The sequence below is a fragment of the Cetorhinus maximus genome, chromosome 8, assembly GCF_964194155.1.
Source record: "Cetorhinus maximus chromosome 8, sCetMax3.hap1.1, whole genome shotgun sequence".
Classification (NCBI taxonomy): domain Eukaryota; kingdom Metazoa; phylum Chordata; class Chondrichthyes; order Lamniformes; family Cetorhinidae; genus Cetorhinus; species Cetorhinus maximus.
In genome coordinates, this window is record NC_135886.1 from 28,281,434 (window position 1) to 28,309,363 (window position 27,930).

At 44.6% G+C, this 27,930-nt stretch overlaps 1 protein-coding gene across 4 annotated transcripts in view; it reads left to right on the plus strand.

The window, feature by feature from the left end:
* LOC144683528 (chemokine-like protein TAFA-5) overlaps positions 1-27,930 on the plus strand; it is a 376,146-nt gene that overhangs the window by 200,655 nt on the left and 147,561 nt on the right. For all 4 annotated transcript variants that reach the window (XM_078546609.1, XM_078546607.1, XM_078546608.1 and 1 more), the window contains one exon: positions 4,232-4,359. In XM_078546609.1, coding sequence (XP_078402735.1) covers positions 4,232-4,359 — 128 coding nt within the window. The remainder of the gene's footprint in view (positions 1-4,231; positions 4,360-27,930) is intronic.

Below are 27,930 nucleotides of genomic sequence, written 5' to 3' on the forward strand. Positions count from 1 at the left end.
GGACACCACAGCCTGAGCAATATTTATCAATGAACAAAGCCACATGTGACAAGAAGGTCATGGCCCCTAGCACTATCTGGCTCCGGGGAATCAACATAGTCTTTGTAGTGCTGTTAAAGGTGCTATGTGAATGAAATATTTCGCCTGTGTTTTAGTTTGTAACACATACCAAACACACACGCATACACAAACAAGTATTGCTTTTAACTTTATTATTGTGTTTGCTTTAAACAAATAGAGGAAGCAAATTTTCCTTCATGGTAAATTTTTTTCTGAAAAGCAGTTTTCAACTCAATGTCGGGATATTCAGTAACATTCTCCGGTAATGTGTTCTGTACACAACCCATTTCAATCAGAACCTACACTTAAAACAACAAAAACTACTCTTCATCTGTGTTTCTGTGTTAAATAGCGAGGAGCAGTACTAATAAGAATTATAGCCCATCAGAATCCTACTTTTGTCTACAGCCTTTCAGTAAGTTCCATTTTGCATTGTGGATTAATGCAGGCCACACGGACACTGGGGACATATTTCAAGGTATAATACATTCTGCAAATAGTCATGTGGAATTACAAATGATTTGAAAGTCAGATCGTAGGCCGGATCTGCTTTATTTGCTGTGATTTTTTTAAAGATAAAAAGCAGCCTCTTTTTGCATCAAAACACACAAAGATATTCATCTGAAGGAGTTTTTTTTTGCAAATCTGATGTGCACTTTAAAAGGAGACAAGGATACTATCCAGGCGTTAGGTTCTTGACCCCACTTTGAAAATTGTGCCCATTGTACTGAAGAATAAAAAAAAAAGTCATTTATTTATAATACAATACTTTTATAATTGCATGAAATTTAATTTTGCAGCTTTTTATAATGGAATTCTGAATACAGCAATTGAATTACTGTGAAGGAGCAATAGAAATGATTGTTTCATGAAAGTTTCTAAGCTTAACAATCTGTAGAAATAATGAACTGGCATTTGCTTAAATGCTTTTGGTACCAGGATAACATTGGCAACAACTTTTCTGCATGGATTACATAAATACTTCTGGTGTTACTAAAAAAAACAAATAAATTGCACATCAGCATGTTTTTTTCAATGATTACCATAATTATATGCAAAGACATATATTTAATGCCTTTTCACTTCATTCACCTTTCATTTTGCAAGTTAACTAGCAGGTATTCTGCTCCAGGCTACTCCAGTACTACTTTGTGGCCAGCAGAACGAAAGTGACAAATTCGTTCTTTGTTTCAAGCCTCCCTACCTCTGCAATCTTCATCACCTCTACACCCCAACTTTCATCTTTGAGTCTGGAGTACTGCATTGCCTCTGCCCCTCTGTTCACCATCAGCAACAGTAGGGTTACCAATTCTGATTGGGTGATCCAGTGGCTTCTTGCAGCCAGTGATCAGTCACTTCCGGGTCCATGTCAGTTCAGGGCTAATCATAAAAAGAATGATTTTGATTATTCTGCTTTTGTTCCCATTCCAGAGACTTGAGTGCATAATCGAGGCTCATACTCCAGTGCAGTACTGAGAGACAGTCAGGTTCCATCTTTTGAAGAAGATGTTAAATTGAGGCCCTGTCTGCCCTCTTAGATAAATGTTATAGACCCGTGACACTATTTTGAAAATGAGCAGGGGAGGTATCCCTGGTGTCCTGGCCAATATTTGCCTCTTAACTAATATGACTAATGGTATCCCTCACTATCTGATTATTATCACATTGCTGTTTGTGGGACTTTGCTGTGTGCTATTTGGCTGTTATGTTTCCTACATTGCAGCAGCAAGTAAAATGGTGGCCAGTGGTCGGTTTGAAGAGAGGTCAATGTTAATTTTCTTTTTAATTAAACATTTGACTTGGCTGAGCCAAGAAGGCCAACTAATTTCCAAAGTAGAGAGGAAGGAAAGAGAAATGGAAAAGCTCTCCAGCCCTATGGCAACAAATACTGAGTATGGCCATCATCACTTTCAAAATGATCTCCACACAAAATGGTCTTAACGACCCTCTCTTGGAGTGCAGTTGGAAGATTATCAGAAAATCTCCCTAGTTGATTAAAACGGTGTGTGAGAGATTAATATTTAATGCCTGGAGACTCCAAGACAATTCATGAAGGTTGGCAACCTTAATTCGTGGTAATATTAACAAGTCAAAGAATGTACCGAGCAGCACAGTTCTTGCACAAATCTTCTCAAAAATATACTCGAATCCTGTAATAATTAATGAGGGAAGTCTTGTCTCATCCTAGCCATATCTTTTGATCCAGTTTCTAGGAGCATCCTAGGTCACTTCTCTTTTCTCTTGTCCGCTCCCTGCTCTCAGTGTCCATGTCAGGGTTAAATAATTGTCACACGTTATTGTTGATTCACCTGAAGATCACAATAAAGTCAATGCAAAGGTCAAAATCTTACAATAAATCATTTGGTCTTCCATCTTCACCCTGAATTTCAGTGTGAACTGCACACTGAAAACTGTGCCAATTACACCCCTGGAGCAAGTTTTCTTGACTAGCCTCTCAACAGTCTGGATATCGAGAGCAATGAGCATAGTAATAGTTCAGGCAAATTGGCACTTGCTGATCATCTTCGGTTGCTTAGCATATTTTAAAGATTGACACAACTTTTTATTTATACCAAGAACATAAAAATATGCACAAAGCTAGACTTGTTCCCATATAAATTCATACAGGATATTAACCACTTACTCCATGACATAAACCTTGAAAGCAAAGTTTGAACACTAGTCCTGCTGGATTCAACATTCCCCTGCCAACAGTTTGAAGATGGGGCTCGTTAAATCCAACGGGCGGCCTGCGTGCTGAATTCTCACTCAGCTTTGCCCCCATTGCAATTATACCAACTGTGAGGGTGGATTCAGACAGCCTGCCTGCCAGTGGGTCAGTTGAGGCTCTTAAGTGGGCAATGAATGAGTGGTGGGAGAGGTCCACTAAGTTGCCAGCACGGCAGGTTTCCTTGTGGGGGCTGGTGGTGGATGGGAGGCCCATGTGCCCATAGGAGGCCCCCCACCGCACCCCCAGCAAGTTTTACCCAGCCTTAAGGTTGCCCTCCCCCCATGGCTCCTCAAACCCCAGCCCCTCCCCTGCTCCCCTCATACTCCTCACCCCCCTCGCTGGGGCCTGTCAGCTTGGCACTTTGCAGGACCCCCAAACACTGACCCAAATCTTGATCCAACACTGCGCATCTCCGTTCCTCTGATTGGCCAGCAGCTCTCTGAGGCAGGACGCCCTGACCCAGAAGAGTTGTGGGGCAGCTGATGTTCCCCACTGACTTTATAGGTAGGGGTAGGGGGTTTGGGGAATCTGCCTTATATAATTCGGCCTACAGTCTAACTTTCACATTCTTTGCACAAAATCTTTGATTTGTTTCTTAACGAAATAGGTTTATGTGCCTTCTGTTATCTTGGTTTCTGTTTGGAATCTTGCACTCTGTTATTATGCTGAGGTTACAGGAGATTTTGACAGGCCAACTTTGATGATGTCCTGACAGTCAACTTCACATTACAGGAAGGAACAGCATTGCAAGGAGTTCATGTTGAATTTATCAGGATCTGTCTATCTTGTATTTTTTTTATTTTACAAAACGAAATTTACATTTTATAGATTCATTAAGATTGAGGTGCATCATTGCTTCTGAATAATGCACATCTCATTTTTGCCATCCAATCTCAGCATCAAGCACTCTTAGCTCATCTGTAACCCAGCTAAGAGCAGAGCAATCCTTTATCTGTTTTAGCCTGATGATCTGCCTCAAAGCCAATCTCAGAAAAGCATTCCGTCCTGCACCATTACAGCTTTGTCCACTTTGTACAGTTGCCATCTTTTAGCTAGCTAATGAAACTGTCAATTCAGTGACAAATTACGTGCAGTGTTTTGCTGTGTGCCCGCATCCACTAGGATTGGATTAACAGTGCCCAAATTCATTTCATCTGGGACACAGACAAGAACCAAAGAGAGAAGGCTTTCATCACTTTAGCCTGGGTTAAACCCAAGTAGCATTTCCAGGGTTGTAACAACAGTATGTCAGTGTGACAGGACGCTGGTAGGGTGCTTCTGCATGGCTGATTCAGATGTGCAGAATGATTTCCCTCGTCCATAATTTTCTGACTTGGTGAACCTACTACACTGTACTGTCTCCATCTTGCATTTATTGGAAGCATGTTTCTATAATTAATTTTTCAAGGAAGTCTTAACTATTCCTTTTTTTATTTGCAGTGCGAGTTGTAAAGAGCAAGCAGTGGTGTGAAATGATCCCCTGTTCAGAAGGAGAAATCTGTGGTTTATTAATGAACAAGTCAGGCTGGACCTGCACACAACCAGGTGGTCGAATAAAGACAATAACGGTAGGCCATTCTGAGTGCTCGTGTCACAAATATGAGTTTATATAAACCGTTTTCTTTTGCAGAAATAGGTTTCCACATTTACAAAGACAGAAGTAAAATACTATTTTCAAAATCTGTCAGACAAACTTGCATTTACATAGTGCCTTTCATATAGTAGATGGTCTCAAGGCACTTCATGGATTACCAAACAAAATTTGACACCGAACTTAGTAAGGATATATTAGGGCTCACGACTAATAACTTGGCCAAGGAGTTTTAAGGAGCATCTCAAAGGAGGAAAGAGGTAGAGAAGTGAAGAGGTTGAGGGAGGGAATTCCAGAGCTTAGAGCCTTGGCAATTGATGACACAGCTGGCAACGATAGGTCAGTTAAAATCAGGAATACTGAAGAGGCCAGTATTGGAGGAGCGCAGATATCCCAGACGGTTATAGCACTGGAGGAGATTATAAAGATAGGGAGCGGTGAGACCATAAGGGGATTTGAAAACCAGGATAAGAATTTTAAAATTTAAGGTGTTGCCTAACCAGGGATGCACCAGTTGAGCAGAGTGATGATAGGCAGATGGGACTGGGCATTGGTTAAGACAAGGACAGCAGGGTTTTGAAATTTACAGAGGATGGAAGTTGGCAGTCAGCCAGGAGCCCATTAGAATAGTCAAGTGCAGACATAATAAAGGTTTGGATGAGGTTCTCAGCAGCAGATGGACTGAGACAAGAATGGAGTGAGGAAATGTTATAGAGGTGGAAATAGGCATTCTTAGTGATGGCAAGGATATGTGGTTGGAACTTATCAGGTATGACACCAAGAAGAGGGATGGAGTCGATGGTGGGGAAGGGATTTTGTGGCAGGCACCAAAAGTGATGACTTTGGTCTTCTGAATATTTAGTTGGAGGAAATTTCTGCTCATCCAGTACTGGGTGTCAGAGCAGCAGTCTGATAATTTTACAACAACGGAACAGTCAGGAGGCGGTTGTGAAGCAGAACGGGATGCCATCAGTGTACATAGGGAAACTGACGCAGTATTTTCAGATGAAGTTGCCAAAGGGTGATATGTGGATGACGAACAGGAGGAGGCCAAGGATAGATTCTTAGGGGACAGCAGATGTAATGGTGTGAGAGTGGGAAGAGGTGATTCTTTGCAGAAGGCAATTAACTATAGTGCCATATTTAACAATATTACCATATCTTATTTATTTTTGTAGTTGACTGTGAAAGTAGGAGTGGGAAGTATAGATTGAAAGTAAAATATTCAGTGTAAAAAGGAATAAATGGAATTCATAAACCACGTGTATAGGATATGTTAATATATTTATCACTTCAATATATCTTTATTGTACTTAATGTGCAATCATTCATGACGCTAGATAAAGCATAACAGATGATACCCCATGAAGATGTCGTCAACCTGCAAATAAAGTTGGCATATATTTTACTTATAAATGGATTAATAAATATTAATCCTCATTTTATTAGCATTATTTTGTTGACTGTTCATGAAAACAGATATGAAATGAATTACAATATTACATTATATTTGAATAATGCATTCTCCTGAGTGAAGAAGGGAATTTTTTATTTATTTTTATTTATTCACGGGATGTGGGCTTTGCTGGCTGGGCCAGCATTCATTGCCTATCCCTGATTGCCCTTGAGAAGGTGGTGGTGAGCTTCCTTCTTGAACCGCTGCAGTCCATGTGCTGTAGGTACACCCGCAGTGCTATTAGGAAGAGAGTTCCAGGATTTTGAGCCAGCGACAGTGAAGGAATGGTGATATATTTCCAAGTCAGGATGGTGAGTGGCTTGGAGGGGAATTTCCAGGCGGTGGTGTTCCCATCTATCTGCTGTCCTTGTCCTTCTAGGTGGTAGTGGTCTTGGGTCTGGAAGGTGCTGTCAAAGGAGCTTTGGTGAGTTGCTGTGGTGCATCTTGTAGATGTACACACTGCTGCTCCTGTGTGTCGGTTGTGGAGAGAGTGAATGTTTGTGGACGTGGTGCCAATCAAGCAGACTGCTTTATCTTGGACGGTGTCCAATTTCTCCAGTGTTGTGGGAGCTTCACTCATCCAAGCAAGTGGAGAGTATTCCACCACACTCCTGAATTATGCCTTGTAGATGATGGACAGGCTTTGGGGAGTCAGGAGGTGAGTTACTCATTGCACGATTCCTATCCCCTGACCTGCTCTTGTAGCCACAGTTTTTATATGACTATTCAGTTCAGTTCCTGGTCAATGGTAACCCCCAGGATGTTGATATATTGGGGGATTCAGTAATGGTAATGCCACTGAACATCAAGAGGCAATGGTTGGATTCTCTCTTGTTGGAGATGGTCATTGCCTGACACTTGTATGGCGTGAATGTTACTTGCTACTTGTCAGCCCAAGCCTGGATATTGTCCAGGTCTTGCTGCATTTAGACATGGACTGCTTCAGTATCTGAGGAGTCGTGAATGGTGCTGAACATTGTGCAATCATCAGCGAACATCCCACTTCTGACCTTATGATGGAAGGAAGGTCATTGATGAAGTAGCTGAAGATGGTTGGGCCGAGGACACTACCCTGAGGAACTCCTGCAGTGATGTCCTGGAGCTGAGATGACTGACTTCCAACAACCACAACCATCTTCCTTTGTGCTAGGTATGACTCCAACCAGTGGAGAACTTTCCCCCTGATTCCCATTGACTCCAGTTTTGCTAGGGCTCCTTGATACCACACTCAGTCAAACGTGGCCTTGATGTTAAGGGCAGTCACTCTCACCTCACCTCGGCAGTTCAGCTCTTTTGTCCATGTTTGAATCAAGGCTGTAATGTGGTCAGGAGCTGAGTGGCCCTGGCGGAACCCAAACTGGGCTTCAGTAAGCAGGTTATTGCTAAGCAAGTGCTGCTTGATAGCACTGTTGATGACCCCTTCCATTACTTTACTAATGATCGAGAGTAGACTGATGGGGCGGTAATTGGCTGGGTTGGATTTGTCCTGCTTTTTGTTTATAGGACATACCTGGACAATTTTCCACATTGCCGGATAGATGCCAATGTTGTAGCTGTACTCGAACAGCTTGGCTCGGGGCACTGCAAGTTCTGGAGCACAAGTCTTCAATACTATTGCCGGAATATTGTCAGGGCCCATAGCCTTTGCAGTATCCAGTGCCTTCAGCCGTTTCTTGATATCATGTGGAGTGAATCAAATTAAACAATAGAGCTCAAGGGGGGAATCAGTGAAGATGATGAAGCATATGAAACAATGTGTAAAACTGAATTAAGCAAGAAAGAACTTGCATTTACATAGCCTACAAGCACATCACAAAGTGCTTTATGGCCAATTAAGTGCTTTTGAGGTGTAAATATTTTTGCAATGTAGAAAATGCAGCAGTCAATTTACACACTGCAAAGTCCCACAAACAGCAATGAGATAGTTGCAAAATCATTTGTTTTAGCAAGATTGAATGAGAAATAAATATTGGCCAGGGCACCAAGCAGGGCTCCTTCTTCGAATAATGCCATGGGATCTTTGTCTTGGGATTGTTTTCATTCACTTGAGACAGCAGATAGGACCTTGTTTCAGTGTTCTGCTGAAGGGTCATGAGGACTCGAAACGTCAACTCTTTTCTTCTCCGCCAATGCTGCCAGACCTGCTGAGTTTTTCCAGGTAATTCTGTTTTTGTCCTTGTTTTAACATCTTATCCTAAAGACAGCCCCCCATTGTAGCAGAACTCCCTCAGACAAAGAAAAGCACTTCACTGAAGTGTCAGCCTAGATTATTTGCTCAGCTCTCTAGGTGGGAGCTGAACTCAAAACCGTTTGACTCAAGTGAGACTCTACCACAGAGCCAAGATTGACACCTTAGTATTGTTATATTAGAAAGGTAATTTGGTCAGCCACAGCAATTATGCAAGCAAATGTAGCATTGGATCACATTAACCTGAAATGATCTGGAGCCAAAAGAACTGCAAAGAGGTAGGCATATACTGGCAACGTAGGACATAGATTCTTTACTGATCTTCACTGTATGGGCCTACCATTTCTCTTACACTATAAATGAGAGGAAAACATGTTCTGTCCAAATTAACAAGCCACTCACAGAATGTTGGGAAGACAAAACTTTCAATCGTTCAACTTATGAGAGTATAAATTGTCAGTGTGTTATGAAAAGTAGCAGTGAATCTCATTGTACCTGTGATAATGATCCTTTAACATGTTTCAAGCAGAGAATGAGTCTCTTAACCACTATAAACATCAAAATGTTTAATGATCTGGCTGTAGAGTGCTAATTTGTTAGAAAAACATCCAGCGCCAACAGAGAAAATGAAAATTTATCAATGAACTCCTACAAATATTGGCAAGTGTAGCAATGAAGCACCATCAACACAGAGGTGGAGATGAACTGTCTCCCCTATACAAAGAAATAGAAACTGTGACATCACAAACAGGAATATTACTATTTTCACTATTTGCTTTATTACATTAAAGTACTCTAATAGTGCATACTGCTATTACTGTAGCAAGTAAAATAATTGAAGTAAATGTTGAAAACTTGTCCAAAATATGTTGTATATGACGCGAAAGGGAATATACTGCAGAAACTGAATTAAATCACCATGAATCAATGCTCACAGCTCTGGTACCTAAAGGCAATATGGGCAAATAGTAAGGATCAGCAAACAGCAAGTGGTGGAGATTCAGCTAGGGTTGGCGTTTTGGTATAAAGTTTAGAAGGTGCCAGGGCTGTTGAAAGAAAGGGTAGAATGAATGACATACCATATCAATCATACATTCTATGATTTGCGCACTATGGAGCATCAGTGTGGTCATTTATACTAAGCACATGGTAATGCATGTAATGGTAATATATACCCAAATGACTAAGGGTGTCCACTCCTAGCATCTGGTGTCTCCTGAGGGGTGTAACATGGCCTCTTGGATTAATGGTGAGCAATTCAAAAAGAGAGGCTGATATACTTAGTACTGTCCATTCCGAGAGGTGTGGTTGGATACATTTACATTGGTGATATTGTAAGGTGATTTTACTGCTTTCTGCATTTTAGTTCTGTACTTGTGGCAATTATGTTAACACTGATTGCCTTGACTACCACCACCCATTTCCACTGTGCTGCTGCCTTGGAGGTCCATGCTGCTGCCTTGGAGGTCCATGCTGTTGCCTTGGAGGTCCATACTGTTTTAGCAGGACCTCTCTCGCTCCTCTGCTTGACTTCCTCCAGCAGCAAGTTCACAGCTGCATTTGACAACCTGGGAGACTCCTGCTAGAAAAAAACATTCTGCTCTGCTGTAAATCCCTTTTTGTGAATGCCTGTCCCTTTAAACTATTGCAGATCATACAATGGCACACTGATATCCTTTCCCTACATGCAAGCTCTGAATACGAGACATTCCTGGTGCTTGGAGTTCACTCCAAATGGTTTAATTAGCCTGTTCCTGCAAATTACACCAGAGTCGAGCCACTAAAAATCAGACGGGGCGGTGGGGGGGGCGGGTAGCGGGGTGAATCATGCCCCGCTGTACTCCCACTCAGGATTTTGTCCAAGCTGAAAATCCAGGCTATTGACCTGGAGTAAAGTTCCTTACTATTCAGTGTCATGTTATAGCTGTAGAATGTTGCATAGGTAACCTCCAACAAGGCCTTTGATCAATAAGTTCCATTCTTAATCTCAGTTTTTTGCCAGCATTTTCTGCCTTTTGGAAGGTCAGCATGCTGAAAAAAGCACAGATAATAAGCTGTTGTCACTTTCTCCCGACTGTCAACCTCTTTTTACTTGTGTCTATTTTTCAGTCAAGTTAACAAAGGCAAGATATCTGTCCCTACATTTGAAAGCCTGAAGGAAACTGGTAGTATAGGCTGTTTCCAATGGGGTTCTGCAGGGCTCAGTACTAGGTCCCTTGCATTTTGTGGTATATGTCAATGATTTAGACTTAAATAGAGGGGACATGATTAAGAAACTTGCAGATGATACAAAAATTGGCCATGTGGTTGATAGTGAGAAAGTCATTAGGTCAAAATCCTGGAACTCCCTCATAACAGCACTCTAGGTGTACCTACACCACATGGACTGCAGCGGTTCAAGAAGGCAGCTCACCACCACCTTCTCAAAGGCAATTAGGGATGGGCAATGAATGCTGATGTAGCTAGTGATTCCCACATCTCATTAACAAATATAAAAAAAAGAAAGCTATAGACCGCAGGCAGATATGGATGGGCAAGGTGTGCAGAGAAGCGGCAAAATGAATTCAATCGGGGAATGTGAGGTATTACACTTGAGGAGCACAACAAGGCAAGGGAATACACGTTAAATGGTAGGATACTGATAAGGTGATAGGGGACATGGTGTGCATGTTCACAGATCCCTAAATGTTGCTGGGCAGGTAGATATGTGGTTAAGAAGGCAAACAGGATATTTCTTTTCATTAGTGTCATGACTCACTGGGGACAGTGCGCTGTAATGTCAAGTCCCACTGTTCCCCGAATTGCGACAAATGTGAAAAGTTTGTCCAAACTACCAGATTGCCCCAATTCTACCTAACTGTTTAATTTAGGTTAACAGAATATGAGCACCAGGTTTGTAAACTTAATAAGTAAATAACTGTTATTGAACAAATTGTCTTTAACCAGTGGCAAAAGAAAGAAATATGAACTGCTAATTTCTAACACTATAACTTAAACTCTACCCCCTTCTAAAACACCTACACACACACACACACACAACACATAAGACACACAAAACATGGATTTTAAAGGTGGGATCTGGGGTACAGGATTCGATAGGTTGATTTTGATTGATGTCTTCCAAATTCCTTTCAGTTCTTGTTGATGACACGAGGTGGTCTTCCAGCATTTTCAGTATTTAGTTCACTGGTTGAGCACTTGCTTTTCAATGCCTCTAATAGTGGTTTTCCCCTTTTCCTTTTTACAAAGGTTTCCCCCGAGAGAGAGCAGGTTAGAGCGATATGAGGAAAAGAGATTTTAGATGTTTTCTCTTTGCAGGCCAGGAGCTTTCTGCTGTATTGCTACCACACAAAACCCTGGACACCTGGTCAGGAGCCAATTAAAATGCTGTTGTCAGGCAGCTCCCTTGATTCCTTTCTAGCACCATCCTGTCTTTCATGGCACACTCTGTCCCAGGACTGCAACATTGTATATATCTCTCATCCTGTTCCAGTGGTCATGTCCTTTAAACTGCAGCCATTGTAATTCTTATCCACAGTCCAATAGAAAATAAAAAAAAGATATGTTTTTTACAACAGTCCAACAGAAATAAAAAGATATGTTCCTTACATTAACGAGGCATGGGTTATAACAGCAGAGAGGTTATGCTAGAGCTGTATTAAACACTAATTAGACTGTAACTGTGTACATTTCTGGTGACCGCATTACAAAAAGGATATGATCACATTAGAGAGGGGAGATTTATGAAGCTATTATCAGGAATAGAGATCTTATAGCTATGAGGAAAAATTGGACAGGCTGGGGTTATTTACTTTGGAACAGAGGAGGCTGAGGACAGATTTAATTGAGGTTTATAAAATTATGATGGGCCTCTATAGAATGAATAGGAAGGACTTATTTTCTTAGCAGAGTGGCCAATATTCAAGGGGAATAAATTTAAATGAATCAGCAGAAGAGTTAAAGGGGAGTTGGGAATCTTTCTCACCTAGAGGCTGATGGAGGTATGGAACTCACTGCCTGAAAGGGTGGTGGAGGCAGAAACCCTTGTTGCTTTTGAAAAGCACTTGGATGTGCATTTGAAGTGCCGTAAACTACAAGGCTATGGACCAGGAGCTAGAAAGTGAGATTAGACGCGATAGCTGTTTTTCAACTGACACAAATAAGATGGACCAAAAGGGCTTTCTTCTGTGTTTCAAATTTCTGTGAATATACACTGCTGTACAATTTATATGATCCAACACACTGGTTTGGAACAGCTCACTATTGTATGTGCTGTTAGGAAGGTGTTGATTACAGAACTGTGTCTCTTAAAGAAGTCTTCATAGTCTTCAGAGGGTTAACTGTAAATCTTTATTAACAAATAGAACCATTTACACATGTACAGTAACGAGTACAGGCTAGGAGCAAACTTCATGCATAAGTCTTAACCCAGCTCTAATCAGCACCACACTAACCTCTGGGTCTGGGGAATGTGCCTTCTTGCATCACTGTGTGAGCAGCACTGTACACAGTACCACATTAACCCTTCTTTGTGCCAGATCCTTATACCACACCTCCCCACTGAAGTCTTTACCCAATGTATATTACACTAATTTACTTTGTCTTATATTGTTACCAGTCTCATAAATTTACATTGTTGTTACCACATTATTGCTATTACTATATTAGCATTGTTACAACATTCTCACTATCCCATCTCCCTCCTTCAAGTCCTTGAAGTTACAGGTTCAGGTGGTATTCCTTTTAACCCTTCCATATCTCATTCGCCATTCTGTCGGAGGAGTGGTAGGCTCTGTTGGTTCTGATTCTTCCTGTTGACTTGGAGTTGGGACTGGTATTTGGGCATGCTTTCATTCTTTTCTTCCATTTGTTCGTGTTGAACTGCATTTGGCCGGGTTGGCTGTTGCATTGACCAGTGGTTGCTGTTATTTTAAATCATTTCTTGTGGGACATTGTGTTAGTTTCCAAATCGTTTCTTTTTTTTCTCCTTTCTACATGTGGGCCGTCTAGATACCCTCTGTGATCGAGGAAAAGCATTCTTGTGGTGAGAAGAATGTTTAATGGTACACTCAACTCTGCACCATGCTCACCTCTTGTCGATGGTGGGAGACTGATATCAGTTTCCAGCATCCCTTGTGGTAGTGGCATGCTGGCTGGAAGCTGCGGTGTGTGCACAGTGGTTGCTGTGTTGACCAGCTGTACCATTTTTGTAGTTGGAGGTAGAGGCTTCCCAGGCTGCTGATCACTCTCTTGTACCACTTCCACTGGAGGCGTCATGGTTAGCACGTGGATGGTAGGCTGGTCTGACCACCGGGGGTTTTCCAGGGCTTGCAATAAGGATGGGCAAACCTACTCCGCAGAGAGAGAAGAGAGTTTAGAGCTGAAGTCTGAGTCTGAATATTCGTTATTGTTTGCATACTTGGGACTGTGCAGTTCTGGTTGGCTAACGACAATGGTTGTCTTGACATCCTCTGCTGTCTGGAGGAGATCCAAGGCTACCCAGGCATCCCTGCTCAGGAGAGAGAAAGGCCAGTTGTGGAAGATGTATATTAACTCAAAGATCTGTTTGCCACCAAGATCATGCCAATGACTGGAAGACAAATTCCTCCTGCCCTGTAAAGTGGAGTGTCCACCTTTCAAAGCCAGAGGTCTTTGAGCCACCATTCTTTGTCCGACAGGATTGTTACACTTGCACCTGAATCTAATTTAAAATTTGTTAGATATCTATTGATAAAGATGTCTGCATTCCAGAATGAGAAACCACAATCCTTGACCTCACCCAAGAAGCATGGTTGTGTGTCTTCTGGGTTTACAGTCTCAACCTTGTGGATCACCTTTGGGCCTTCTGCGTGTTTCTGGGGTTTTAACTTGCACAGGTTTCCATAGTGTATCTTCCTGTTACAGTGGAAGCATTGGGCTGTACTTGCAGGACACTGATCTCTCTTTTTGAGAGCACTTTGCACCACCGTGCTGGCAAGGTTGCTATGCTGGATGGTTTGGGAATTGCTTTCCCTGACTTGGATTGTCTTTGTGTCTTTGCGGCCTGATAAGCTGGACTGAGGGTCGGTTTCTGCCCCATGTTTTATTTTCGCTCTTTAAGATTGCCTTGTGCTGTTCAGAAGCTCAGACAGCCTAACTATTTGGATTGCCTCTCCCAGGGTTAGATCTTCAAAAGCAAAATACTGTGGAATCTTCTTTAGATCTTCTTTAGCTCATAGGATATCAGAGAATGCATTGTCTGTTACACACACCACTACTTTGTCTCTGATAAATTCAGATTTTAAATCTCTTTATTTATATCCCTCTGCCATCCTGTAGAGATCATTTATGAAGGAATTGACAGGTTCCCCAGGCAGTTGGGCTGTCTTATTGAATTTAGCTCTCTCCAGTATTTTATTGCTTCACAAGTTAAAATAAATGTCAAAAAATTTGAATACCTGCTCGAATTTGGCAAATGACTCATTAATACCCCATCTTACAATTATGTCATCTGCAATTGGGCCTATAGAGTAAAGCAGCTTGTTCACCTGCTCTTCTTTTGACTTTTTATTTAAAGCAGAAATAATGCTGTACCTTAAAAAATTATTTCCTCCAAAGACCTCAATTTGGGACTGGTCTGGGCCTTGGGTTAGCCCAAATCGTGTTGCAAGTGTTAAACTATGATCCATGTTAAATTTTTAAAAATTGTATGTGAAGCCTTAAGAGCTTATAGGCTTTCAAGATGGTGTCGCCGTTGACTCCGAGACAAAGGGATTTCCCGTGCTTGCCGGTTTTGGCAGGCTCCACAAAATGGTGATGGCATGCTCCCTGAAGAAGACTGTTAATAATGGCTGCCTGGATCAGATGTGTTCTGACTTATTTTGTTCCACAGTTTGCTATGATGAGTAACAATAAATTGGAATTTAAAGTTATGCTTGCCGTTTTCTGAGCTGAATAGTCACGATGTTCGCGAGAGAATTTAAATAATTAATTCTTTTTCTGAATTTATGAGTTCGGAGGCCACATGTTGGGGCTGCAGTTGGGGAATGGGGTTTTAGTGATGGGCTTTCCTTTAATGGCGCCTCTGATATCGAATTAGGGGAAGGGTTCTCAGGGCTGGCTGCAGCCTGGAACTTTAAATGATTCAGCTCATCCTTGCAGGCTCTGTGGACTCTGTGATTTGAAGCTGGACTTCCAAGGGAGATTCAATGAAGTCGTCTGCTGCAGTAAAAATCTCTGCCTTCAGCTTCCAGGCCTTTACTCTGGAGTGTTTTTTGGCAAAGTTTCTCTGCGTCTTCAGCTTCTGTTGGGAGCTTCCCTCAGGTCAGAATTTTTGTTAAAGTTTTGTCTTAGTCATCCAGCATCTCGGCTTGTTTCAGCATTTTAGCTAGGTTGGTAGTTTTTGATCCCCAGCTGCCACCATGTTGGGAGGATGTTGGTTACAGAGCGATGTCTCTTAAAGTAGTCTTCATAGTCTTACAGTTACCTGTAAAACTTAATTACAAGTAGAATTATTCACACATGTACAGTAAAGGGTACAGGCTAGGAGCAACCTCCATGCTTAGGTCTTAACCTGTCTCTACTCAACACCACATTGACCCCTGGGTCTGGGGAGTGTGGCTTCTTACAAGCGCTCTGTGGGCAGCACTGTACTCAGTCCCACATTAACCCTGTATGTGCCAGACCCTTCTACCATGCATGCCACTTAGCATTTATCTTACTAAAATAGCCAATGTGCAAACGATTCTCTGTGGCTGCAGAGGGTCATGGCTAGACAAGTGTTACTTTCTTGACTGAATGGTAAAATTGCTTTACTCTCGAGACCCAGTGCAAAAGCGTGCAGTTTTATAGATGCTTTGTAGAAATAAACTAGGTGATTCCACATTCCCAAATCTGAACGCCAATCTGCTGGGATTGAGAGTCAGAGAATTAAGAGAATTGTAATCATGTTGTAACCCAGCACTGGCTCACGCTCCCTGTGAATGTGACTTCTCCACCAGGACAACTGAAAAGATGTAGTTTGGGAAATGCTTTCTTTGAGCACCATCCTATATACTCAGTCTTTTTTGGTCATCACCCCTCAAAGTACAGTGCATAAATAAGAAAATAAAAAATAGGAGCAAGAGTAGACTATAGGACCCCGCAAGTCCACTCTATCATTCAATATGGTCATAACTGATCTTCTGCCTCAACTCACTTTCCTGCATCAAATGGTGTGGCAACCGAGCCATTTGTACCAAGAAAAATTCATTTTTTGATTTCTAGTTTTACCAGTCTAACCTGACTGGGGGATGGAGACATCACAGTATCTCTTTCCTAAAGAGGAGAGAATTAGCTATGGCTCTCAATGTTTATCAGTATTGAGTAGCTCATGCTGGAAGCACATGGGTCAGGATGTATTTGGTTTGAGTTGTAGTAGTTCCAATGGATTAATTATCCACCAGAATCAGCTTTCACACATAAAGACTGGGACTATTGCTATTGTCCTTAACACATGCACCAGCTGGAACCATGACTTTCAGGAGAAGAAACGTATAAGAATGCTAGGATGAAAATTGAAGCACTAACATTAGAAAAAGATATTTTATGCTCAAGTACGTAGCAATTAATCTTCATTATTTAAAGCTAATGGACCTGGCAATGGACAGGTAGCATTCAAAAGGAAATGCAGGCAGTAGGAGGTAGAGCGGCATCTGCAAGCTGGATATGGGGAGCTGAGGAGGAGAAAATATTTTAAGCCCTGGAATGAAAGCAAACGTCAGGACTTGTGTGCGTACATACTTATTATGCTGTTTATTTTTCTTTTCATGTCTTTTTTGCACACAGAGAAATAACATTGTATTTTCTGATTACTGAAGTGTTCGTTGGAAGCTCCCTGGTGTACTCTGTGTAATGCCCCGAAGGGAGCCAGGCTCTTGTGCTCCAACAGCACTTTTCAACTTTCTTCTGGCAATACCTTTTAACTCTTTTGTTTTTCCTCTGTATTTATTTTATTTTGTGAGGCTTTTTTACCTATAGTTCCCCACGTTAAATAAGCCTGCTGAATCGGCGACCAGGTAGTCATAGGAACAACAGCACCTGATTAGCTGAAGAAACGAGAATGAAATCCTGTAATATGTGGGTGGACAGAAGAGAGAAAAAAAACATCTGTCATCTTGTGATAGTGTCACCACAGCGCTTCGATCTCACCAGAGAGGTTTTTGAGGTTACAAATTACTTTGGAAGTCTCTGCCACCCAGAAATCTTTAAAGGTGTAAAACTTTGCCCAGTCCTAATTTCAGTAAATAGTGTGATCAGTTTTTGTGGAGTTTGTAAAGCGGGTAAGAGATGACGGAAGGTTAGTGGGAATATAGCATTATATTCTGCAATGTGAATTGGTGCTAACACAATTTATTAATAAAGGTCGGTCTTCAACCATCTTCAGCAGTAAAAGACAGTGGAAGGAATTTTAACATCCTCATGATAGGTGGGAGAGTTTTGTGGGGAAAGGGTGGTGACTGTTATTTTGGTAATAATGTGAAGTCCAATTCCAACCCACTTGTCTAATTCTGTGCTAAGTTTGAGTTACCTGCCATGGACAAGCGGATCTGTCATTCTAACATTTAAATAGGGCTGTAGTCTTTGGGATCCATTTGCCTTTAGAAGTCAGAGCTGAGTTTTCCAGGATCCAGGAGCCAGACGCAGCAGTTAAAGGAACTGGTTTGCAGAAAGTAAGTGCATTTCCAACACTACTCATGGACCACTGAAGTTAAAGAGATGGGGTAAAACAGCATTAGAAGTTTAGTGATTTTGGAAAAAAAAACACAACGTAGAAAAAAACTGGGCTGTTGCCTAATGACAGTGGTCAAGTGACACAGAAAAAGACAGAGAAGAGTTCAGTGTGTGTCAGAGAGTGAAGGCAGGGATTTTCAACTCTGAGACAAGAAATACTACAAGGCTACTGGGAGACTGAGTTTAGGGAACTCATGTTTTCTTTGGGGCAGAATTTTCTGTCTGTTGGGTGGACGGAGCGGGAGAGGGCGTGGACCCAATTGTGGCCCGCGCCGCCATTTTACGCGGGCAGGCCAATTAAGGCCCGCCCAGCGTGAATCACGGCTCCCAAGGACAGCGGGAGTGGGCAGGCTGCGGAGGGAATGCAATGATCTCCGGGTCCATGGTGACCCGGCGGCCCATTTTTAAAAATTGCTGCAGCCTTTCAAAGGCTGTGAATCATGGCCAGCGGAAAGGCTGCCCAGAGCGCTGCTGGTGAGCAGGCCAGGCAGGAGGGTAGGGTGGGGAGCAGTGTGCCCCTCGTTTTTTGGATGATTGCCTTGCTGCCCTCCTCAAGGAGGTGGCAGCGCGGCGGGAGGTCCTCGTTCCCCAGGATGGGAGGAAAAGGACCACCACATGACCAAACGCGCCTGGGAGGAGGTGGCGGAGGTGGCGGAGGTGGTGAGCTCCCACGACGTGGTGCGGCACATCTGGATCCAGTGTCGCAGGCGCCTCAACGACCTGTTGCACTCGGGTAGGGTGAGTACCATGTTGGCATTGGTCACTTAACCCAACAGGTAGGCTTTCCCCCTGGTGCCCCCCACCCGACCCCCAAGTCTGAGTGTAGTGACTGCATTGAATCATTGACAGCATGTGTCCTTCGCTGGGTGGGCAGCAGATATTGCCCATGCCGAGGTCACCCTGAGAGGGTGATGAAGAGATGGGTTCTGCACCCGCCGCATGGTGGTACACTGAGACCCACATGACTGTTTTGGGGGCAATCTGGAGGAGCTGCACCAGGCACAGTGCTGGAACTCCAGGACATGTCAAAGTCAGGGTGATGAGATGCTGGGAGGGGAGCTTCAAGGTGGCGTGGCAATGAACCATCTGCTGCGCTCTGTGCTCCATGTACTTGCGCCTCCTTGCTATGGAAGGTTAGACCATGTGGTGCCAAATGTGATGTAGGCAGCATTTGGCCACAGGAGATGCGGGGGACCATGGTGCGGGGGAGGGGGCCAGGCCTAGCATCTTTGTGTGAATGTTTGGCAGCAGCGGGGTGAGGAGGCACTGGAGCCCTGATATGTCCCACTCTGGTTGGGGTGGGCCGTGTGCGAAGAGAGTCCAGGTACAAGCAGCACGAATCAATGCTCTTCTCTCATTCTCAGGGGAAGAATGCTGCTGAGCGGGTGAGGACTGGTAGCAGCCTGGCACAGTTGGCAATTCTCAGCCGCTTCGAGCAGGAGACCCTAGATTTGGAGAGGTGCCATGCGTCCAGGTCCACCGGTGTTGGTGAGGCTGGGGTGCCACGGGCAGGTATGTTTGGCCAGCAGTGAGGTCACCATTGTTCTTCCAACAGCCATAGCAATGCTGAATGTTCAGTGATTGAAGTTTGCAACATGGCTTGACCATTGCTTATGGAAGGATGAGCGCATAATGATCCGGGGGACAGGGATGCACATTGACATTGTCTCCACGTTAACTGATCCAATGTCCTTGTTCTTCCTTTCAGCATCAGTGGAGCAGGGCCGGGAGGAGGAACAGCAGAGGCCCTCTCTCACACCTGAGGGGCCTGAAGTCTCACCAGCATCACACCATCTTAGACAGGCAGGCACTGGCGCAGATACTAGCGCCTCAGTGGGAATTAGAACATTGGTTAGTGTCCCGGGACACAGCAGTGAGGGCACTTCACAGTTGCTGGAGGAACTGGCAGAGACAGAGAGTGCCCATGGCGCCAGCAGTCAGAGGACTGCAGGGGACCAGGCATATGCTCGGTGCCTGAGGATGTGCCTCTGGAGTTGTCCGCGATGCAGCAAATGCAGGAAATGCGGCCGAGTGTGCGGGAGCATCTGGTGGTGATACATGAGGCTATGCTTGGCTTGGTGTCCTTGGTGGAGGAGTCTACGCGGACTATCACCGAAGCAGTGAGCCTCATGCCTGAATGCCAAGTGTCTCCATGGAGACAGTGGCGACTCTCGTGGAGAGGCTCCTCCAGGAGATGCATCCATGCTTCCTGGGGATGCGCGTGGACCAGCAAGCCCTCAAATCGGCATTTACCTCAGCTGGTCAGTGCCAATGTGGGAGATGGTCTGGGCACCAAAGTTCCCAGCTCGGTGCCCACCCATCCACGGTGAGCAGGGAGGTCTGGAGCGACCTCACGTCGGTGCAGCAGCTGCCTGTCGTCTCTGCGGGCACCTCTCGGCGCTCCGGATGAGGGCAGCAGCTCCTCCGCCCCTCTGCCAGTGACCGTTGCATCCGATGAGGCTGCGACAAATGGGGAGATGCCAGCTGTGGAACTGGCAGCTCTCTCCCAGGCGGGGCCAGCACAGGCTCCACGGGCCAGAGGACGACCACGAAGGTCATCGAGGCCAACAGGACAGCAGAGTCAGCAGGCTGTCTCAGATGTCACTCCTAGCGATGGGGCAGCACCAAGACATAGCATCCAGAAATGTAAACATAAGGCACCTTAGGCACACCACGGGTTTATCACTGGTGCTTTTGTGTTGGCCTGAGACGAGGTCTTTATAAATTGGTGTGATTTGTTTCATTAAGTTTCTTTGGTTGTAATATTAAATTCAGACATGTCACCATGGCTGAGGGTGTCTCTTTTCTTCTGCAGGTGGATGGTTTCCAAAAATGCTATGAGTGATTTGTGGGACATTCAGCTTTATTGACAAGGACCTTAGTTAATGTTCCTAACCAAGCAGATTTTGCACTTAGGTATCAAGTATGGAGCCTACAGCCCAGGCTTGTCCTGGAGCTCCTTATGTGTTGTGCTAGCTGAAGGTTCATTGGATTAAAGCCTCCCGGGTGTCCCTGCCTCCCTAGAGTATGCCCAGATCAGCGTCTACCTCCTCAGCATTTCCTTGTGCGTGTTCATCCCTCATCCTCAGACTCACTGCTGGACTCATCCTGTGCAGCGACAGCCACTGCGTCGATGTCTTCATCGTCCACTGCGTCCCCTCTTTCCAGCGCAAGATTGTGCAGAGCGCAGCATGCAACCACTATCAGCGACACACGATCTGGGAGGTACTGGAGTGCACCACCTGAGCAGTCCAGGCATCGGAAGCGCATCTTGAGAAGACCGATGGTTTTCTCCACCACAGCCCTTGTGGAGGCATGGTTCCTGTTGTACCGCTGCTCAGCCTCTGTTCTTGGATGGCGGAGAGGCATCATGAGCCACCTTCTGAGGGGATATCCCTTGTCACCCAGCAGCCGTCCATCCAGCCGGGCTGGAGCACTGAAGAGCCCCGGCACCTGGGAGTGTCTGAGGATATAGGTGTTGTGGAAGCTGCCTGGGTATCTTGCACAGACTTGTAGAATCAGCATCCTGTGATCACACACTATCTGCACGTTCATGGAGTGGAAGCCCTTCCTGTTGACGAAGGCACCGGGCTCACCTGCTGGCGCCTTGATGGCCACATGTGTGCAGTCTATTGCACCCTGGACGCGGGGGGAGCCAGCAATGGCCGCGAAGCCTCTGGCTCGCTGTGTCTGACTTGCCTGGTCCCAACGGTAGTGGATGACGTCTTCTGCGCCCCTTCCACCTTGGACAACCTCTTGGCCCTGCGCCCCTTGTGCCTGCGCCTCTCCTCCCAAAGGTGGCTCTCCTGGAGGCTGAATGTGCAGTCCTGGCCTCCCCCCCCCCCCCCCCCCCCTTCTAGCCCTCCCTCCTCAGAGGAGGTTCCTCCAGTAGAGAGTTCAACTCCCATTCCCAGGGAAGGCTTCCTGAAACCTGCAGGCCCAAAAAAGATTCCTCACTGCGGAGTGCTGAAGGTTGAGTCCAGACCAAGCAGCTGGAATGCATTTTGAAGTATTGCAGATCACAACAGGCAAGTATCAGTAACTTTGAAAAGTCAATATTTGACAGAGCACACTCGACCCCACTGAGCCCTCTAATCCTGCCCGTGTATGAGGTTTATAAAAATGTGTCCTACCTGCTTGCCCGTTGCGCCCGTGCACGCAAGCTGAAGTTTGCACGGGCGCCGAAAAATCGCCATCCATTGGCACCTCAAGGACCTTAAGTGGCCAGTTAATTAATGGTGGGCGCTTATCGGAGATCATCGGGCACCTGCCCAGTGAAATATCGTGATGGCGCGCAGTGACTTCAGGATGCTTGTCCGACGTCACTGAGCGTCATTTTACACGCTGGCGTGCAGGGCCCAATCTTCTCGCCAATGGGAAAATTCTGCCCCTCCAGTTGAAGCAATAGTGAGTTTAGAGTGCAGTTTTGGGTGTCTTGAGGAGAGATACGAGTTGGGCAAGAAGCATCAAGTGAATGCTTACGAATCCACTGGAAGAAAATCATTTGCATGTGTGCCAGACCTAAACAAGCAGCCCTTTTGTCAAGCTAGTGGTGACTATTCACTGGTTTATGTGTCTGTAAATATATTGGTGGGTAAGGGAATACTGGGAAATTGAATCATCATTTTGTGTTTGTATTGAGATCTTTCCAACCTTTTTGTTTAGTGTAATATAATTCATTTTTCTTGTTTTAATAAATATTTTATTCTTTGTGTTAAACGTTCATCAGCAGATTCCTGTGAATTTGTTCAGTAACTTTCCTCCACAGTTTCTAAAAAAATGTTAGGACCTATCAAGCCAGATTTCACTCTGGGATCTGAATTGACCATTATTAACATTAGCTCAAACTGTAACACCATGAGGAGGAGATGCGCTCCCCCTGCACCTCAAGTAAGCCTCCTGCTATCTCACCATTCACACACTCTCTGCCCCTGTGATTTCTTCCCCTACCTCACAATCTCTCCCTACCCTGCTATCTCCACCTGCATTTTTTCCCTCACCTGCAATCTCTCCCTTGCCCTCGATCCCTACTCATGGTCCCTCCCCCTTGCGATCTCTCACCCTCGTAATTTCTCACCCTCATAATCTCTCCCCCTCACAACCTCTCCCAATTGCAATTTCTCCCCCTGGCAATCTCTCTCACCACATCTCTCTCTCTCACCACAATCTTTCTCTCTCTCGCCACAACCTCTCTCTCTCTCTCCCCACAATCTCACCCTCCCATAATCAGAACCTCCCTGCTATGATTTCCCCCTCCACCATCTCACCCCACATGATCTCTCTCCCCCACGCCCCCCCCACTCCCCAATGATTTGTCCCTACCTCCTCACTGCCACCCTTCGAGCTCCCCCACTACATCCCAGTCTTCTCCAATTTCCCAGGACCATCCACAGTGATTCCCGTTTGCAGCTTTCTACTGCTGGCGTTCCCGCTTGGCAGCCAGCCAGCCCCCCAATCTAGCCAGCTACCAGGAGGGAAATGGGAGCACAAAAATGATAATGAAGTCCCACCATTAAATTCAGCGGCTCTCTGTGTTCCTAGCGGCAAACTCACATCTCCACATTCACCCCTCCCCATGTCAGTGTCAGGGTCAGAGACTTGCACATTTTGTCAAACCAACACCTCCAATCCCACCCCAAAATTAATACATTTTTTTGGTCAACGTTGTTAAAATCAAAGTGACACTGTGTACTCGGGGATTTAACCTTGCTAATGGAGTTTATATATGCATCATACATTTTAAGGTTGCCTGCTATTAATATAGATTACTCCTAGGAACTGAAACAGAGAGGCAATTTGTCATCACCTGAAGGATGTCAAAAAGGTTTCAAGTTTATATTCTCAGGCGTGGATTCGCTGCAGCCAAATACCAAATACACATAGAAACAGACAGGCACAAACAGAAAATCCAAATCTCTCCAATGACATTTTACCTTCTTAATTGTTAGATTTCTGAGAAATGGTAAATTTAATTTTGTATGTCCCAGAATATTTACTGTTTATTTTTCTTTAGAAAAACCATGGCAAAAGGTATAGCCCACCCCTAAAAACTGAGCTTGTGGTAAATTGAGGTGGGTCAAGAATTTTCAAACTGTTTCTCTTCCTCCTCCTTCAGGTACCAGGCCCTAAGAGGGGCCCTGATGGCAGCCATAGATTGGTCCATGATTATGCTTGGCAAAGTACTGCAGTAGTTTGCCATTGCCTTCTGTAGTATGTCTAACCAGGAAACTCTCCTGCTGTTGCTGCCTGTCATCAGGCATATTTGGAAGGATTTATAAGTTGATAACCGACCAATTTGGCCGCATTGTGAACACACCCTCCATGGCCATCAAGTCCAGAAGTGGGACTTGAACTCAGGTCCCCTGGTGCAGATGTAGGAAACTACCACTGAGTCACAAGACCTCCCAAACTGTTTCTACTCCTTTGATATCCAATAGGATAAGGCTCAATGGAGTGGAAATTTGTGTTTGGCAGTATTACCAAGTGGATAGCAGTGGTTTGAGCATTTTTCACTGTGAAAAATTTCTGCCCTACTGTTTTTCACCGCTGATTTTCTTTTTTTTCAAAGCTCTTTTAATTTGCATGTCATTCGAGGCCAAAATATATTTTTTTCATTGAAACCATGTCCCCATATTTTAATCTTTGCTGTCTCTACTGTCAGTAGTAGTTGAGTTCCTGGTCTAAATGGGAACAAAGCACTGGGAAGCAGGTTTTTTGAATAGTTCCACTGGCTCATTGCTGCTAGTAATAGGATATACCCAAGGAGCAGGTCAGCAGATTTACTAGCAGCTAAAACAAAAATCCACTGAGATATTTCCTCTGTATAAATGTGATCTTGCCCCACTGCATACAGTATATGAACGCAAAATGTTCTTGACTATGTGGTGAAATATTCTTATCCACTATATTTAGACACAATTTTATTAGAATAGAATCATACAGCGTAGGAGGAGGTGATTCGTCCCAACTTCCCTGTGCTGACTTGTTGAAAATATTGCCACTCGCTCACTTAGTCTGCAGTCTAAAAATCTGACCATAAGGAGACATGTTTTCATTGCCTCTTTACTGAACAGCAAGTAATGAAATGCAACTTCTTTCATTTTTGCAAGATTTAAAAATACCTGAAAGGTACATCATTTTTATTCTGGTTAACATGTAAATTAGCACTGTCTGCACAAAGAGTAAACTGATTTGCAAAATTCAATAACATCCAGATTTAAGAAGAAGAAGTATTCTGATGATCACCCCAGTATCTGTCATACCTTGGTGAGATTGTCAACTCGAATATTGTATGGTGGATTAAGGAATCATCATTAATTCTATATTTGTAGCCTCTCCGATAAGACTTTGTCAGTTGTCTTAAGTTCTTTTTTTGCTGATTGCAGAAATCATTTCATTCAGGATATTGTTGCAGTGTTCAAAAAGGTTTATCCTTTCAACCCTAATTGGAGTATTAGCAGTATACATTTAATCAAATGAGTATGGTTATTGTTGGGCAATACAGCCTTTTTCATGAAAAATGTTTGTTACAGCAAGGGTGCTAGCAAGTACAATGTATTGTAGAACATCAGGAATGAGTGATTGGCCTTTTCTTCCAAATCAAACTGTCCTATAGTTGTCTTGTTTTATACAAGAGAGGTCATTGCACTTGCAATTTGAAGAATATTGCAGAATTGTGCAATCTAACGTTAAGGTGTTGTACATGTAACACAGTAGCTTTATCTCTTGTATTCTGGAGTCTATCCCATTGTAGCCAGGGCATCAAGAGCAATGCCTCACGTGGCCACCTCTGCAATCCCCCAAAGGTTTATCCTTGGCACCCTCCAGTTCCCCTTCTGCACACTGATTCCTGGCGAGACCATATTAAGCCATGGTGCAGGTGTGGTGTTCACTTGCCTCACCTGGCAGAAATCATGGTAGGGACAGTTAAGGTAGAGCGGGGGACTCCCCTGCTTCTTGTCCTGCCCCAAGCCAACAGATTCCTTTTTACCTTGGCAGATCAGATGTTGGTGGCACCAATCTGCCATTTTAACCTGAGGATTGAGTGCAGGGGAAGTTGTGGCCTTCCCACCAGGAGCAACCCGATGAGTTTCCTTGTGGGCCAGGAGGAGTAGCAATGTCCCCCCTGAGCCCAAAAGAAAACTTGGGCCTCCCCTGCCCTAACCCTCGCTCCCCTTTCCTCTGACCGAGATTCCTTCCAAGAATGCTTACTTTGTGCTAGAAACCATTGTCTTGGGTTCTTGGCGATGGCCTCTTGCTGCCCGCTTTGGTCAGAAAGTCAGCATTAAAATGCCTGAGCCTGTCATCTGCCTCTCCTGGATGGCATGCCACTCGCTTTGTCACATTCCAGTTCAATTCGCGCCCACGGCGTTACCCAGTTCTACCCTTCCATCACCTTTCTGGTTCTCTGCATTGCCTTGCCGGTAGGATAGGAGCACAGGGGTGGATGGGGAAATGATAGCTAAGGGCAGGGTTGGTGGTTAGGGGAGTGAGATGTTGGTCGTGGGGAGATTGAACTGGGAAGGAGGGTGGTGGGGATGGTGGTCAGGGGAAACGATTGTTGGAGGGGGGTCAGGGGAAGGAGACAGACCGTGACAGAGATTTACAGTGTAACTTGTTGAGCCTGGAGGAAACACTGCTGCTCCTTGTGGCCCACGAGCTGTGCCGTAAAGACCTTATATGTTCATCCTTGTGGGGAAACCCAGCCAGCATGGGTTAAGAATATAAACACTATTAAAATCAAGGTAGACAACCTCCTTAAAAGGTTTCAGCAACAGACTTGCCTCCTGGAAGTGGATTGATCACTCAACCCCTCTCTGTTAAAACTGGAATTGGACAGGCTCAAAGTGGGTTGGGTTCCTAATTCAGATTTTTAAGTGTTTCACCTCCCACCGCACCCTACCCACACATTTTGGGGATTAAAATGAACACCATTGTCTTTGGTTCCCAGCGCGAGATCCATACTGTGCTAATGACTACATTCTGTCAGTGTCTTATCCTGTGGTAACTCACTCTCAGCTTCTCTTGTCTGAGCTGATTTTCTTCCCCATTCATTGTTAAGTCTGTGTCTGTTGGGAAGGCCAATGCAGCTGCTTAGTCATTCTGAATGCGTAGGGGTTGTGGGGGTGGCGGAGTACATTTCAGATGCACTAAAACTGACAGCACTTTGGTTAACTATAATGTAGGTCTCAGTAAGAAAATTTAAAAGAAAATTGTGATGAAACTCCACAGATATTAGTTAACCAAAGCTAGTTGACTTTGGGCTATGCAGCATTTGAATTTCTGAATGCTGATCTTTGCCTGTGCAATATTCATATAAATCCAGAAAAACTGTGTATTGCATTGAGGCTGTCTGTGTAAATGAGCAGCTGTGCATTTTGGTGGATATGTCTCAGAAAATCGTGGAAATTCAGGTGTCGTGATTTTTCATAAAGCCGAGGTAAATAATGTAAATGGTTATGTGCAAATTCCCTTTGGAAGCAAAATGGCACAATAACAACATTTTCCAGGAAATTCCAGGCCAAGTTGGATGTCAAAATTCTACCCCCAACCAAAAAAAAGAGTAATACAATTGGACAAAATTTTGTGCCCTCTTCCATGATGAGTTTGGTGGCAGGGTGAGGGGAGGGGGGTCATTTAATCAGATGGGAGGGTGCTGTGTGGGGACCCCATCACCACCCCACTTAAGTCCAGGGCAGTCCTTTCACCCCCCTCACCACCAATTGAGGTCCTTAAGTGGGTAATTAACCCAGTGGCAGGTGGGGAGCTCTCTATGTGGGGAGCATAACAAGCAAACCCATGTGGAGTTGCTGGCGGGCTACTGGGGTGTGGGAGGGCGGCCTTAGGGCGGGATTTTCCGCACCCGCTCGCCGCCACGATCTTCCAGTCCCGCCGCAAGTCCATGGACTTCTGGCTGGTGCGCCGCCTTGCCCACAGCAGGTCCTGCCCGCGATGGGGCCAGAAAATCCCGGCCTTAATGTCTGATCGAGGGACGTGGCATCTGGAAGGAGGGGCCCGCTGAGTGCCATACTTCTGCCCTTGCTTCCAACCCCCCCCCTTCCCCACGACCCCCACCCTGCAAACCCCCTCCCGCCATCACTTATCTTTGCACCAGGGATCCAGTGACAATCCTAGGCCTCGGGTGGGTGTCATAC